The 16811-nt window shown below is 37.6% G+C and overlaps 2 protein-coding genes across 3 annotated transcripts; both read left to right on the top strand.

Moving 5' to 3' along the window:
* The first annotated feature begins 1259 nt into the window (after positions 1 to 1259).
* On the top strand, positions 1260 to 8491 carry LOC103939489 (transcriptional elongation regulator MINIYO). Of its 2 annotated transcripts, none has more exons than XM_048565236.1 (10): positions 1260 to 1560; positions 1737 to 2601; positions 2896 to 2990; positions 3177 to 3361; positions 3577 to 3682; positions 3855 to 4115; positions 4705 to 4893; positions 5032 to 7329; positions 7515 to 7724; positions 8036 to 8491. In XM_048565236.1, the coding sequence occupies exons 1-10, from the start codon at positions 1336 to 1338 to the stop codon at positions 8225 to 8227; spliced, it is 4626 nt and encodes a 1541-aa protein (XP_048421193.1). In that variant the 5' UTR covers positions 1260 to 1335; the 3' UTR covers positions 8228 to 8491. The 2 variants fall into 2 exon arrangements, with proteins under 2 accessions (XP_048421193.1, XP_048421199.1); XM_048565242.1 differs by having other exon boundaries at positions 1418 to 1573.
* A 5573-nt stretch (positions 8492 to 14064) lies between these two features.
* LOC125468811 (acetylserotonin O-methyltransferase-like) lies at positions 14065 to 15742 on the top strand. Its single transcript, XM_048565270.1, has 2 exons — positions 14065 to 14942; positions 15222 to 15742. The coding sequence occupies exons 1-2, from the start codon at positions 14139 to 14141 to the stop codon at positions 15525 to 15527; spliced, it is 1110 nt and encodes a 369-aa protein (XP_048421227.1). The 5' UTR covers positions 14065 to 14138; the 3' UTR covers positions 15528 to 15742.
* Positions 15743 to 16811: the final 1069 nt, after the last annotated feature.

The following is a 16811-nucleotide window of genomic DNA, read 5'->3' as shown; positions in this document are numbered from 1 at the left end:
GAGAAACTGTGTGCGAGAAAGAGAGCATAGAGAAGAAGAACAATTTATGGAGTTAGACGCCAAGACGATGGAACGGATGAAGAATTCGCGAACGCCGATGCGATGGAACGAGAAAGGAATTCAAGGAGCATAATGTTGTTCTCCCGACTAATTATCCATGGGTTTTTGGGTGGGATAATTAAGCAGGCCTGGAGCGCAATGAAGTAGTGGACCCGAAGATTTAGTCCGGGTACTAGAATGATACATCACGCGCCAAACACCGTATTTGTATTAAATAGTATTCTGTTATGCGTACCAAACGATTAGGGTTGTATGTAGCTTCACTAAAGTTGTCGAATTTTTAATTAAATTGGAAAAATAGGGAGTCAAGAGTTTAGCATCTGCTTGCTATCTCCACTAAGGCTTTAAACATTGAAAAGGAAAAAAAAATTGGAGCTACTACGCGGAGGTCAATCCTCGACATCGAACTTGGCATTTTTAGCTAAAATGATATTTGAGATTTATATAACTTTTTATTTTGATTTTTGAGATTTGAAATCGATAGAATTGGTCACTGAATTTGTCCACAATAAATTATTTTGATCATTTCGTGAAAATCTAAATAAAATAAGGATAAAATGATAAAAATACCCTTAATTTTTGTTAAATCATTTACCCTACTGTTTATTATATTGAGAGTAATTTTGTCATTGGATCATTATTTAACATAATTTTTCACTGAATGACCAAAGTGATTGATAGTGGACAATCTTAGAAACCACTTCTATTGATTTAAAATCTTAGGGATCAAAATAAAGAGTTAGACAAATCTCAAAAACTATTTTAACTGAAAAACCTTCAATTATTGACAATAACACACCATTACAGTAATTCGTTAGATTATCGTCAAACACTATGAGCAACATTCGGATTTTTTTTTTCTGATAAATTGTTAATTATTTAACCCCTTCATTTATATTCTTATCATCATTTTATTTAAGGAAAAATAATAAAAAATATTTGAAAACTTTAAGTTTTAATGACAAAGATAAAATAAAAGATAAAATGAATAATATGAGGATTGACTTTTTAATGTAAAAATATGATTTTTCGTTAAAGTGAACAATAAAAGAAGTTTTTCGTTAAAATCCCTTTTTATTTAAGACTATAATAGAAACTATTCAAATTTATTGAAAAAATTCGGTTAACTATTCTTTTTTATTTAATTCCAAAGAATAAAAATAAATCAAATTGCTAACTTGTGTATTCTCCAAGACTTGCTAGTTAATATATTAAATTGAGCCCGCCCAAATTTCCAGCCCTACTTTCTGAGAGTTGAGAGTGAAGCTCATAGCCATGGCGGAGAAGGAAAGCACCAAAGCAAGCGGTCCAGCCAAGAGGAAGCCGAAGGTCATATTTGGCACCAAAGAACTTCAGACGAGCGACGGCGATGGAGCTTCGAGCTTAATCGGTGGCATAGTCGAGAAAGGTATTTCCGATATGCCGCTGTCGGGCCCCACTCCACCGCCTCGGCCGACGGTTCTTCCTTTCCCCGTCGCTCGCCACCGTTCCGCCGGCCCGGTAACCCCTGCAAGTTTGTTACTTTGATCACCACTGTGAAAAGTTTAAAATTTGATAATTTGGTCACATAGGTGAAAAGTTTTAATTTTTTTGTTTGGTTGATAAGAAAGTTTGATAATTTAGGGAAAACGGTGAATATATACATGAATTGTGAGTGGTTTTGGTTGATTTTACAGCATTGGGGTCCGGTGAATAGTAAATTGGGTGGTGAGGAGGATGGTGGTGAAGGGGATGATGAGAATGATGAAGATGTTATGGACTTCGAACACATCAGGGATTTCGCTATACGGGTTGAGAGGAAGAAGAAGAAGGATATGGACTTCAGTAAGTGGGCAGAGAAGGAGCTTGATGATAATAGCTCAAGAACTTTAAGGGAAACAATGGAATTTAGTGCTAGAAAAATTGAGTCAAATAAATTGCATTCCCGGCAAAAGAATGAACATGTATTTGCATTGGGTAACTCGAAGATTGAACAAGAATTTGTGTTGGGTGACTCGAAGAGCGAACAAGAATCTGTGTTGGGTAACTCGAAGAGTGAACAAGAATCTGTGTTTAACAACATGGAAATTGAAGCCGACGTGAATGCAAATTCCATGCCTGATAATATTCGAAATGAACAAGGGGCGTCTGTGTCACTTGATGCTCAGATTGATGAAGAGAACCGTGCACGGTTGCAAGGGATGTCTGCAGATGAGATTGAAGAAGCACAGGAGGAGATCATGGGGAGACTGGACCCTGCATTGCTCCAAGTACTCAAAAGGAGGGGTGAAGAGAAATTGAGGAAGCAAAGAAGCCCCAGCTCAGATAACAATGAACCAAAAGCTTCCTCTAGCTCTCACAGTGGGCCGTCTCATGTGGCTACAAAAATTACTTCAAATGATACACAAACTTCGGTTAATGATAGATTGGAGCAGAAGTCAGGCAAAGCCAGTGGTAGTTTGTGGAATGCTTGGAGTGAGAGAGTCCAGGCTGTTAGGGACTTAAGGTTTTCCTTGGATGGAACTGTTATTATAAATGGCTTCCACCAGATATCTCAGAGTAGTAAGTTTTAATGCTTGTTTATATGATTTTTCGGTAGAAGCTAATTTTCTTTTTCGTTCCATATTTGAAGAGATTATGGTCTCCTCATCACTCCTGTTTTGTTTTCTATTTTTACTGTTTTATTTTCTCCAAACATGGGACTTAGTTTTGTAGTTGAATTTTCTCTTAATATGAAATTTGTAGCATCTTAATTTTTATTTGTATGGGAAGCACAACTGCACTGAATGCTATTACTTTTAAAATGATGAATATACCTCAATAGAGCATCAGGTAAAATTTTCTCCCATTGTACAGGTGATTTATCTGAGCGTGACTACCTGCGTACTGAGGGGGATCCCAGTGCTGCTGGTTATACAATTAAAGAAGCAATGTCTCTTACTAGGAGTGTGGTAAGTTTATATTCTTGATTGCTACAATAGTACACCAACTGTTTTGATAATGTAATAAATTTGATGATATACTATGTCCATGACCCTGGGTCTATTATATTATGTGTCAAATCTTGTTGCTACTGGTAAAGTTTGTGTCCTGATTTCAATTATCTTGTTTTACCATATGCTGCTCGGTGGTTTTAGATTCCTGGACAGCGGACACTGGCTTTGCATTTCCTTTCAACTGTGCTTGATAAGGCATTACAAAATATTCAAGCACAAGATCAGTTTATTGGAAAAGATGCTAGTAAACTCGACAAATCTGCTGACTGGGAAGCCGTTTGGGCTTATGCACTTGGCCCAGAACCTGAGCTTATTTTATCTCTTAGGTGAATAATATCTGGATCCTTATGTTCCAAAATTTTGTTGAAACCAGCCATACCTAAAGTGTCCGCCTTCATCTCGTAAACTTACTCTTATGTTCGATTGTTTTGTGGTGTTATTGCATACTAGTTGATATTTCAAACACGATTATGCCATCTTTCTGATTATCTGAGTTTTTTTTACTGGATATTGTTGCAATTTAACCTCTAATTTATTGTAGGATATGTCTGGATGATAACCACAATAATGTAGTTCTGGCTTGTGCCAAAGTTCTTCACCGCATATTAAGCTGTGATGTGAATGAGAGCTTCTTTGACGTCTCAGAGGTAGGGTTTTTCTTTTCTGTTCTTATTCTTATTCTAATCGTGCAACCGATATCTACAGCTGTGGCAATAGGAGCATGATTTGGTAATACGTTTCTTTGTTCTTTTTCTACTTTTATGAAGTTTTAATCTATCAGTTTTTTATTACTTCAAGCTTAATATATTCTGCTCTCAGAAAATAGCAACCCTGCATATGGATATATTTACCGCCCCTGTATTCAGAAGCAAACCAGAGATTGATGTTGGTTTCCTTCGTGGTGGATTTTGGAAGTACAATGCCAAGCCTTCTAATGTTTTTGCTCTTGATGAGGAAATTATTGATGATGAGACTGAAGGGAAACGTACCATTCAAGATGATGTTGTAGTTGCTGGACAAGATTTTGTGGCAGGTTTGGTGCGGATGGGAATCCTTCCACGGCTTCGCTATGTTTTGGAGGTTAGTCCTTTATTTTCTTTCTATTCAGGACAACTATAAGAGCTATGCAGGGATTTGATAATCACTCAAGCTTCCCAAGATTTATAATAGAGAACCAAATACTAATCTAAATTCAGACCCTCACCTCCTTCCCTCGTAGTGGGACTTTGACATTCATACTGCATGTCTGTAATCTTTTGTTAGTTGATGTAGAGAGTTTGTTTAATGTTACTAAATTGCACAGCATCTTTAACATTAAACATGGGTGTAACACATCAGAAAGTGCATAAGTGCCAAGCTTGAAGGATTCCTAAACTCTTAACACAAGGCTATTGGTGTGTCGTGTGTGTGCGCATACATTTTTTATTTTCACAATTTTTTTCTGATTCTTCTATCAAGGTAACGAGGGCTGAACTACATTCTTAGTTCCCATTGTTGGATGGATGTAAATGTCGGTTTGTGGTATATGACAGAACACAGATTCAACAATTAATAGTGTTAAAAATATAGTAAGATGCTGCTAGAAAAGTTTTATACTTAAGGACTTTTTATGAACTTGAGGAAAGACCTACAATTACCTCCTAAAGTGTATTGTTTTACGTGGTTTCAGTCAGACCCTATGGCGGCTTTGGAAGAATACACAATCTCTATACTTATTGCAATTGCAAGGCATTCCCCAAAATGTGCGGTTGCAATCATGAATTGTGAAAGGCTTCTTGAAGCAATTATCAGCAGATTTATTGCAAAAGACACTTTAGATATCCAGCCTTCTAAAATAAAGTCTGTTAGACTTCTAAAGGTAAGCAGTTTCTGTACAACTTTTATGTCCAATTGTCTCGCATGTTTTGTTCCCGGTGAACTATTATAAGGGAATTATGCCTGCATTTAATTCTGGATAAAACTAATACTTTTATCCTTATTTTTGTGTATATAAAAGGTGTTGGCTCAATGTGATCGGAAGAACTGTGTTGCTTTTATAAAGAATGGGACTTTCCAAACTATGACATGGCATTTGTATCAATCTATTTCCTTCCTTGACAACTGGGTAAAATCTGGAAAGGAAAACTGTAAACTTTCTTCGGCTTTGAAGGTTGAACAACTGCGTTTTTGGAAGGTTTTTATTCAGCATGGCTATTGCGTGTCATACTTCTCAGATATTTTCCGTAACTTGTGCTTGTGGCTGAACCCACCTACAATTGAAAAACTTATTGAGAATGATGTACTTTGTGAATTTGCATCCATCTCTGCTGAGGGATACCTTGTTCTGGAGGCTTTGGCTAGAAGGCTCCCAAGTCAGTTCTCACAGATGCGTCTGAGTAATGAAATCTCTGAGCACTCTGGTTACGGAACTGAATTCTGGTCTTGGAGCCAGGTTGGTCCAATGGTTGATATAGCTCTAAAGTGGATAGTTTTGAAGAATGATCCCAGCATATGCAAGTTCTTTGAGAGAGAAAATGGAAGTCGTGGTGGTCTTACTGCCCAGGATTTATCAGTCACTTCCTTGTTATGGGTGTATTCAGCTGTAGTACACATGCTTTTCAGAGTGCTTGAAAGAGTGATACCGGATGATTCTGTCCACTCGTTTGAAAGTGGTGGTCATGTGCCATGGCTTCCAGAGTTTGTTCCTAAAATGGGACATGAAATGATTAAAAATGGGTTTATGGGCCATTCAGATACTCATGATGCAAAATATGGAATAGATCCCAAGGGAGATGGCTCTTTCATTGAGAAACTGTGCCATTTGAGAAATCTGGGTAACTGTGAAACATCATTAGCTTCTGTATGTTGCTTACAAGGGTTGGTGGGGATTATCGTTAGCATCGATAAATTGATAGTGTTAGCCAGGACAGGGGTCCAAACACCTCCCCAAAATTACACTTCATCTAGAGAAGAGAAAATACTCAAGGACGGTTTACTTAAGGGGTCTTTGGTTGAATTGAGAAGTGTGCAAAATACTTTTATGAAGTTAGTTGCTTCTGAGTGGCCCCGTGTGCAGTCCATTGAGATGTTCGGCAGGGGAGGACCTGCTCCCGGGGTGGGAATTGGCTGGGGTGCCTCTGGTGGAGGATATTGGTCTGGTACTGTTTTGTTATCACAGGCAGATGCAAGATTTCTCGTTTACTTACTTGAAACTTGGAAGCTTGTGTCCAATTTTGATAGCCCCACAGAAGAAGAAATGACTTTTACTATGCTGGCAATTAATTCATCTTTAGGAGTATGTGTAGGTGCTGGACCAACAGACAGGACTTATGTGGCAAAGGCGTTAAATATTTTGCTTGATGTATCTGTTCTTAAGTATCTTGATCGCTGTATTCGACGTTTTCTTTCCTCAAATGGGGGAATGAAACTGTTTGATTGGGATTATAAAGAAGAGGATTACCTACTCTTTAGTAAAACATTAGCTTCTCATTTCAGCGACAGATGGTTATCTGTAAAGAAAAAGCTCAACGATAGTGATGGCATGAAATCCTCTGATAGTAAATCACTGAAAAAGGGTAAAGCTTCCCTCAATACCATATACGAGGAATCGGACACACCACCTATGATCAGTCAAAATTGCACATCTTTAGTTGCAGAGTGGGCTCACCAGAGACTGCCACTACCCATTTCCTGGTTTCTCAGTCCAATCTCGACCCTTTGTGATAGCAAGCATGCTGGTCTTAAGAAGTTCTCCAATTTACAAGATCTCATGCAGGATCAAGGTGATTTTCTTGGAGTTGCCAAATCTGGGCTTTTCTTCCTTTTGGGTATTGAAGCACTGTCCAGTTTCTTACCAGTTGACGTCCCATCCCCAGTTAATAGTGTTTCGTTGGTTTGGAAATTGCATTCTCTATCTGTGATCTTACTCGTTGGAATGGGTGTGGTTGAGGAGGAGAAGAGTAGGGTTGTTTTTGGAGCTTTACAAGATCTCTATGGGAATCTTGTTCATCAGGCAAGGCCCTCTACCTTATTGCCAGAACCTAGAAACAAAAACAACCTGGAGGTTCTGGCATTCCAATCAGAGGTTCACGAGAGTTACTCAGTATTTATTGAAACTCTTGTGGATCAGTTTTCTGCTGTATCTTATGGTGATTTGATATATGGCCGGCAAGTTGCAGTTTATCTGCATCGTTGTGTGGAAGCTCCTGTGCGCCTTGCTGCCTGGAATACACTAACCAACTCTCGTGTTCTTGAACTTCTGCCACCTCTTGAGAAATGCTTTACTGATGCAGAGGGGTACCTTGAACCTGCTGAGGTACGCTGATTAGTCATTGACTTGTTTGTGCTATTCAGTATTTACTTGATATGAGAATTGAGTGATTTGTTATTCAGTTTTGAGTTTTGAATGTTATGTGTGAGATAAAAATTATAATAATGAGAATGAAAATTAGTGGCCTTATTACGACAAAGGTGATAAAAATTTATCTGGTGCTTGTGCAGGATAATCCAGGTATTTTGGAGGCGTACGTTAAGTCATGGACTTCTGGTGCCCTCGATAGGACTGCAAGTCGAGGATCACTTGCATATAAAATGGTTATCCACCACCTTTCGGCTTTCATTTTCAACTCATACACTGGTGACAAGCTATTGCTTAGGAATAAGCTTTCAAGGTCTCTTTTGCGAGACTTCTCTCTGAAGCAGCAACATGAGGTATGCATATTTTTCTTACAATCGTTAAAACTCTTCGTGTTCATCTTGCAGTAAGTCTGCCTAGAGAGTAGGTTGTGTCTACCAAGTGGGTGAAACATAAATGTACAAAATATGCCTTCTTACACTGAATGTATAGCATGAATGTTCATTCAGAACTCCCTCTGTGTTGAAAATGATTATGGACTGTGCCATATTACGATACTATAAATACGTAATTCCATAATAACTATTCATATCAAAACTGCTTTCTCCTCATCTCCACGAATCAACATTTGAGAGAGAATCTAATGCAATGTGGAATGTAATTGCAGGCTATGATGCTGAACCTTATTCAATATAACAAGCCATCTATACCTCATGAGACCAAGCATGAGGATGGAGTGCCTCTGGGGAATGACGTTGAGAAGAGGTTCGAGTTACTGAACGAAACTTGTGAATTAAATTCCTCACTTTTAGCTGCTGTGGAGAAGCTAAAGTCATCCTTAAAGAACAATCCGTCGTGAGCAATTCTGCACTTAGTATGCTTTTTTTTTTTTTTTTGTATGTGAGAGAGGCCGGCTAGGTCAATCAAATGTGTTTGCATAGATTGATCAATTTTCTAACTTGTAGACGACTGAACTAAAACTCCGGTAACGTCTGTACATAATAAAGTTAACAGGAATTCTTTTGACACCCTCGATCCAGCTTCTGTAAATCCAGTATGAAATAGCATTGGATTTTGGCCAAATAAGACGAGGCTCCTTCAGAGAGTTGTTGAAGTTCAAGTATCTACAGTTTTCGCCTTGAATTTGAAAACGAAAATCATTAATTTCTTTCGAATTAGATTTGCCAATTTAGTGCCCAGCCCGCCATCCCTTCCCCACCTCCTCTGCAGTTCCCTTCCCGCAGCCACAAGCCGCTTGTCCCCGTGGTGGCTTTCTTCTTTTCTGTTCTTTTTTAATATTCTTTGGCGTTTTTCCTTTCTAAAGAAAAATTAGACATATATCGGCTCATTGCACTCGGGACAATTGTGTAACTTCTTGAATTAACCGCAAAACAATACACAATTTTTCTATTTTTTTCATGCATGGATCTTGTCATATCCCAACCCGAGATCCTTCAACATCTTCTTCAAGCCAGAATGATTTAGAAGCAATGAATTTGGTTTCAGAAGCATACGTTTAACAATTTGTAGCATCATATCGTAGTTCCGGTTGGTTGTAGGACACTATGCTTTCATGTGCATCAACTCTACGACGACTATTAGGATGAAAAATCTTAACAACTAGGATGCAATTCTTGCTGAGTTTCTTTCAACAATTTATTGTACTTCTCGGGACCTGTGGACGAATTTTTGTCCGTATTGAGCAAAGCATTAGGGTAAACATCATTCAATATCACTTGTCGTCATCAACAAGGCCAGATGAAGAAGGTTCATGCCTAAGTGCCCACTACCGGAGGATGTTGACAATGTAATGGGTGATTCTCAATGATAAGTCCAATTAGAGTAAGTGTGTACCATCCCATTCATATGCAAATGATCTCGGTTTTCGTCCAGTGTCATCCAAACACAGTTGTTACATTTCACACACATACACCTCATACGGTTCTAAGCATTGCCAGGGTTGCTTGTAAATTGAATAAATTTGTCGATCCCATACAAGTATTGATCACAAATTCTATCTTGCAACTTGCTCCACTCTCTGTCCATTGTGCCTTTTTTTGGAGAATTTAGTTTATCATAATAATTTGACACACGCTTGAGAGCCTCTTTATGCCTCCGGTGATGATCCTATCCCATAAAGTGCACTTTTTGCGGTTTGCGATTCACACGACTATTTTTTATTGTAAAACATTTGGCAGGATATCCCTAGATTCCCTAGATGCACGACTTAGATATTTTAAACAAATATGTAGTATGCACTTGGAGAGCATAAAGGGATAGAACAAGATTTTGCACAATCCAAACTTAGCCACGTTCATCGCAAACAACAAATACATACTAGTGCACTTCTGAATTGACCGAACTAGTCACAAACTGCGTCTACAAACACATCTAACCGACTCTCAAATTGGTGATCAACAAAATAAAAACCCTAAAAAAAAATTTTATCCCAAATCCGAATTTGTAAATCCTTATATTGAACCCGAATTCAAAAACAAGATACCCGTCCTTCAGCTTCCTCCAAATGCCCAATCTGCAGCAGTTGCACCACAAATTCCAATTCTTTAAGGGAATAGAATGTGAGGTGAATGAAAGGAGATGAGGGAGAGGTGAGTGAAAGGAGAGCAGAGAGAAGGGTAAGTTGAGTCGTTCGTGGCAGAACGACAGAGGGAGAAAACGAGTTTGAGAAAGAAGATGCATGTTGCAACTAAGTGAAATCTTGAGAGAGAGAGAGAGAGAGAGAGAGTATAAAAGGAAAAGATGGTTGACGGCTAAGTGAAGTCGTGAGAGAGTGCTAAAATAGTATAAAAAGTTCATAATAATACTTGGATACTCAAAGATGAGTAGGAACTCCTACTTAAAATTTCTCAAAATTGTTCGTTGTCAATTTATAGAACTTTGTGTTTATAATCAGAACCATTCATATTATAAATCACCCTGTAAAGATCACATTTGCAAAAAATTAATTAAAATTAAGGTCGTTTAGTCATCAAATTGTTTAAAAACAAATGAAACCGTCTATGTATTTGCTCCAATAGATTGACTAAACGACCTTAGTTTTAATTTACTTTTTGTAGAGATGATCTTTACAGTGTGATTCATAGTATAAACGGTTCTGATCATAAACATAAAGCTAAGTGATTAAAATACTAAGAGTTTTACTAAGGGCTGGTTTGGTATTGCCGTACTTTGAAAAAAACCTGCTTCTGTTGTGAGAATAAGCAGCTGTGAAATAAAGTAGCAGAGTGTTTGGTAAACTTTTTTGTAAAAGTGTTTTTGGAAAAAAAAAAAGAAAAGAAAAAAAAAGCAATATGATAGTGTTTGGTGAACTTTTATGTAAAACAGCTGTGACTGTGCGAAATGACCAAAAAGGATATAATACTAGATGTGCTATTAATTTAATTTTCTTAACAAATATAGGTTAATTTTCTTTACAATTTTTAATCCACTATTGCCATTTTTTATTTATTTCATTCCAGCATTATCTAGTCATTAATCTTACGATATTTTAACCACTTTGCCATTTTTTTTATTCCATTCCATTATCCTCTTGTCTTCTTCTTCAATGATACATTTGCAAGCACTCCATCCAAATCCTCTCTCTCTCAAAAGCTCAAATCACCTTTTTTTTTAAAATTTTTTTTTTATCCGAATCCCTTCCAGCGCCGATCAAACGACTCTGATTTATACAAAAGCAGGACCCGATCCGAAGCCAAAATGAACCTTAAAGACTAGGAGCTTCTGGTTCTAGAGAGAGAAAGAAGAGAGAGAAACAGACTCATGAAGAGCTCTAGGAGAAATGGAGGAGGGTATTTATGAGATTGTGAAAGTTTCATTAATTAATTATAGCAAAAATTGAAAGCAAGTCGAGTACTTGGTACCTGGAAGGTGATGGCGGTGTGGTGCTGAGACCGACGGAGAGAAAGGAAAAGGAGGAGGATGAAGAGGTGCAGCGGTAGGAGGGAAGAAGGGCGTGCAAAGTGTTTTGCGAGAGAAAGAGAGAGTGCAGAGTGTAGGAATCAGGAGAAGGAGAAAGGAGAAAGGAGAAAGGAGGGGGCAATATTGGCAAATTGAAAAAATTCATTAACTTGGTATTGTAGCTCTGTGTTTTGGATAATAAGGGACTTCTTGAAGCTACAAAATGCAGCTTCCACTTTTTGGCTTTTTTTTTCATGTGAAACTTTGAAATAAAGCTGTTTTGGGATGTTTACCAAACACCAAAACCCCTACCAGCTTTTTTCATCCTAGCTTTTTTTTAATCACCTTAATCCCAAACTGCACCTAAGAGTTTTGAGTAGGAGTTCCTACTCATCTTTAAGTAGCCAAGTATTGTTCAAAAGGAAAAGATGGTTGATGGCTAAGTGAAATCGTGAGAGAGTGACGGCTAGGGTTTGAAAAAAATGTCGTAACTAATAGTTATCCAACAATATAAATATGGGGTGTGATATCGACATCCCTTTTTACTTCTCACACTCCCTTCTAATTTTCAACTGTCGGATCAAAGAATTGAATAAGATAAAAAAATATAAATTAACAAAGAGTGTGAGAAGTAAAAATGGATGTGTGAATAGCATATCCCTATAAATATATGTTATATTATAACAGCAAAAGTTGACAGCTGGCTCAGTGGCTATTGGCTAAGATCGAATGTCATGGGTTCTTGTCCATCTAGCTTCATTTTTCAAGGTAATTAACTTACGTTATTTTTAAATAATATTAAAATATATAAATGTCGGTTTGGTTCGGTTGAACCAAAAATTCACAAGCTCTAAACCAAGTTTCAAATCGAACTGGCTGGTTCCGGATAAAAGCCGAACCAAAGATGTTTCAAAACTGAAAAATTCGGGTTGGTTTCGGTTCGGGTTCGGTCGGGATCAGAATTTTCGAGATTTTTTTCTAGCCCCACACACACATATATAATTAAAACTTACTAATTCATAACTAAGAGACAAAGACAAATATTTCCTTTAATTTTCTTCCAATCCAATCACAAACCTATAAAATAAAAATTAATGAATCGCACATTAAACAAAACAATATTAACAAATAGGAAATTAACCTTAAATCAATTGGGAGAGAGAGAGAGAGAGAGAGAGAGAGAGAGAGAGAGTTAAAAAAATGGCGCGTAATTGTAAGGGTTTGCTCGACAAAATATAAGTTTGTTGGCTTGAGGTTTTTTACCAGATGAAACGTGTCGTCGGGCAAAGTGTTTATACCATTGGGCAAAGGGCCACACTGACCTATAAGAAATCCACCGACAAAAAAATTGCTTAACGATTTGATCCTTGCCCCACGAAAACTTTTCATCGTGTAACGACTTTGGCAAAACCCTAAATGTTGACCAGATTTGCTCGATCAAATGAAAGTTTTGTCCCGTAGAATTGGTTAACCCGACGAAATGTGGTTCGCCGGGCCACATTTCGAAAGGCAAGGACTATTTTCTAGTACCGTCTGCTCTAAGACGCGGTTCTTCTCGCCTTTAGCATCATGAGGGTTCTAGTACGTCTCACAATATTAAAAGAAAAAACCACAACCCAATTAGTCTCCAAAAGTAATGCAAACACCTTTTTATTGTTTTATTTTACCAAACTCCCAAAACATCTTTCTCAACACATGTATCTCGTGGAGCTTGGTCGATGTTACAGCTTAGATAAAGTGTCTTCACTAATTTCCAGTAATCCAACATTGTTAGGTCAGATACTTAAAGTAAGCACATTTTCCATATGTATCTAGTACTTTTTGTAAAGATACTGCTTCAAAGATTGAGTAATTGAAGAAAAGGATTTGAATCAATCGCGCATAGGATTCCACAGGATACATTTATAATAAAAAAAAATTAAATTAAATATTGAGTAATTGAATCTTTGTTACAGACCCAATGAAATTCATGGATTACATCAACACTAATCACATGTAATTAACCAAAGAATAAACTTAATGCGACTCTAAACTATTTGGCTTCTACTAATTGACGCGACTCTAAGCTATTAGACTTCTACAATGTCCAATTGGTCCTAGTGGAAGACCAATAGCTTAGAGTCACATCAAAACTGCAATATCTTCTCCTAAACAGTAGCGGAGCTACACTGGGGGCAATGTATGCTTACGACCCCAATAACCTAGTGCTCCTCCTTGTATTTTGTTGTCTTGACCTCATAATTAGTTCAAAGAAGACCAAATTTGAGGGTGTAGGTGGAGTGGTGCTAGGTATTTTGCATACCATCCAATTGGAATTTGGCTTCATCAATGGGACTGGAGATACGAATTTTACTTCCTAATTCATCTTTCGCTTGCCAATTAGAATATTAAAGAACTTATTTAATTACGTCTCTCATTAATTGTTTCAGCAACTATCTTCTTATTAAGTCTTGAAATTGATCACAATTTACATTATCATACCTACTATCAATGATGGAGTTTTAGTTTTTCTTTTCAATGGATTGAATTGATCTAATAATTGAGCATTTGTAAGACTCATGGCAACTGATCACATATATTTGGTAACTTTTTTAATACAACGATATATTTATACTCAAGGGTGGGGGAATGAATTGGCTGTGAACTCATCATTCACGAGACTCGAACCTAAGAACTCTCACTTACAAGTGAAGAGTAATAGTATTAGACAGTAGTATTAAGTGAGACATGTATTTATACTTACAAGTAGGTTAATTCATTAAGTTTTTTTTTCCTTGTGAAAAGCTTATTTCTCATGACCCCATTATTACAAAATTCTGGCTCCACCATTGCTCCTAAATATTATATATACAATGCTAGCTCATAGCCAAAGAGACACAGACGGAGAAATGGAAGATAACCAAAGTGTGCTAACATGGGAAGAGGAAGAAGAACATGCCAAGGTGGATGTGTGGAAATATGTGTTCAGGTTCGTTGAAATCGCGGTGGTAAAATGTGCTATTGAGCTCGGAATAGCTGAAGCAATTGAAACCCGTGGAAGCCCGATGACCCTCTTAGAGCTCTCTTCTGCTTTAAGATGCGATCCTTCTCACCTTTACCGCATCATGAGGGTTCTAGTACATCTCAAAATATTCAAAGAACAAACCACAATCCAATTAGGCTCCAAAAGTTATGCACAATCACCTTTGTCCCGCCTATTACTGAAATCCGGAGAAAATAGCATGGCGGCACTGATCTTGCTGGAGAATAGTCCGACAATGCTGGCACCATGGCACAGCCTAAGTTCCCGAGTTCAAGGAAATCTTAGGAATCCAGTGTTTGAGGAAGTACACGGTAAGGACCTATGGAGCTTTGGCGTGGCCAACCCTGATCACAACAAGCTCTTCAATGAAGCAATGGCTTGTGATGCAAGGTTGGCTGTGCCTGCATTGGTTAAAAGTTGTGTAGAGGTGTTCAAAGGGGTTGGCACGCTAGTAGATGTGGGAGGGGGTAATGGGACTACTTTGCGCTTGTTGGTTGAGGCTTGTCCTTGGATTCAAGGCATCAACTTTGATCTTCCTCATGTTGTCTCTGATGCTCAGAAGCCTGACCGCATTGAGAATGTTGGAGGCGACATGTTTGATTGTGTTCCGAAGGCTGATGCTGTAATTATCAAGGTTAGTGTTTATAGTTTGTGAAATAAATATTTAAATCATGATAAAGGAATAAAGAATGGTCTGACAAAGAAAGACAGAGAAAAGAAATGTTAGACCTAAATTGACGTATTCGTTGATCACATGATGTGTCCTTAAATGCTTACTTATTAAGATCATATAAACATTATTTATTAACACATCAACTGTTCCATCATGAGCTTCAAAAAGAGGGTGATTCCTCAACAATTTTTTTTGCTCAACAAGACATGTTACGTTAATTTACGTTTTCTTCATTTGCAGTGGGTTCTTCATGACTGGGGAGACGATGATTGCATCCGCATCCTGAAGAAGTGCAGGGAAGCTATTCCTATAGACAAAGGGAAGGTGATCATCGTAGAAGCTGTTATTGACGAAAAAGATGAGAAAGCAAACTCAAAGCTAACAAATGCGAGACTGATGCTGGACATGGTGATGATCGCCCATACAGGCACAGGCAAAGAAAGGACCATGGAGGAATGGGAATATGTTCTTGGGGAGGCTGGCTTTAGTCGACACACAATCACACCTATTCATGCTATACAATCTGTTATTCAAGCTTTTCCTTAAATTTAAAGAATACAATGTCAAGGGTGTAGATTTGTATTCTCAAATAAGTGTTTCCTTGTATTTTTCTAGTTACTTTTTGGTGTTTTTCCTGTTGAAACTTGTAAGATTGTCAAAATTGTTAAGTTAATTACCTTTACTCTTGCTTTGTGTAACCAGTTTGTAGTTTTTCGAAGATTGGCAATAAATTTTATGAAATGAGCTGTGGCTGCTATGTACCTTTCTATCTCAGTAGGAATATTTTGGGAAACCAAGTTCTTAGCTCTCCAATGTCTTTTTGCGTTAGCTTGGTCTTTTGATGTCCTTTGAGACAAAATCAAAGGATGAAACGTGATCTACTTGGCGACTTAACTTTTCCTTGTCTTTTAAGGCTTAGCCTTACGGTAATTGTTCTATTTGATATACCTAGTTAGAAGCTTTCATAGTAATGCGTCATGAGCCGTTATTATCTAACAGTTTGGAGTTATTATTAGCAAAATTGGATTTCCTTTGCCCAAGAATATCGACGTTTTGGATGAAATTTATTTCATACTTTTGTCATGATAAAAACTCAACAGAAGGCTTTCTATGTTGATATGAGGCTGTGAGCGTGAAGTTGATTTCAACAGTTATTTTCTAGACGCTAATTAAGCTCAGCTTGCTCCGTTGCACAATGTAGATGCTGGTTTTGATTTCTTTTTCCCCCACAATCTAGCTGCTGGTGAATGAAGGAAGCACTCAGTTTACCAAACCCTAATCCGAACACGTGTAGCTCGATCCATTAACTAATGTCAAGTAACAAAGCCCTGCGCATCTATGCTTATTTTTTGTTCTGGTTGTTTGGCGCCAATACTAGGTTCATTTGTAGGAACTGATCCATTCGTTATTATTTCACTCCTCTTGTAGTTTATGCCTAACCATTCTCCTTGGGACTAAAAGTTTCAGTGGTAATATCTTTCGAAATCTACATTGATTGCATTTTATTTTAACCCTTCTCTTCCGACACTAGGCATCTTCGAAAAAGTGCTTCACGTTCAAAATAGCATATACAAATTATTGGGAGGGGACCGGTTATAATTTTCAGGCTTTAAACATGAAACAGCTTTATTTTGATCAGCTTTATTTACAATTTAGTGATGTCTAGTCGGTATCGTATCTACATAGATCCTTTCTTTTTGTTGTTTTAATTTACTAAACTCCCAAAACATCTACCTCAACACATGTATCTCGTGGAGTTTGATGTTACAGCTTATATAAAGTGCCTTAACTAATTGACACTAATCCAACTTTCTTAGACCACATACTTTT

The sequence above is a fragment of a genome, unplaced genomic scaffold, assembly GCF_019419815.1.
Source record: "Pyrus x bretschneideri cultivar Hongxiangsu unplaced genomic scaffold, Pyrus_bretschneideri_v1 Contig10, whole genome shotgun sequence".
Classification (NCBI taxonomy): domain Eukaryota; kingdom Viridiplantae; phylum Streptophyta; class Magnoliopsida; order Rosales; family Rosaceae; genus Pyrus; species Pyrus x bretschneideri.
Note: the sequence above shows the minus strand (reverse complement) of the source record. Positions and strands in the feature narration are given on the sequence as shown.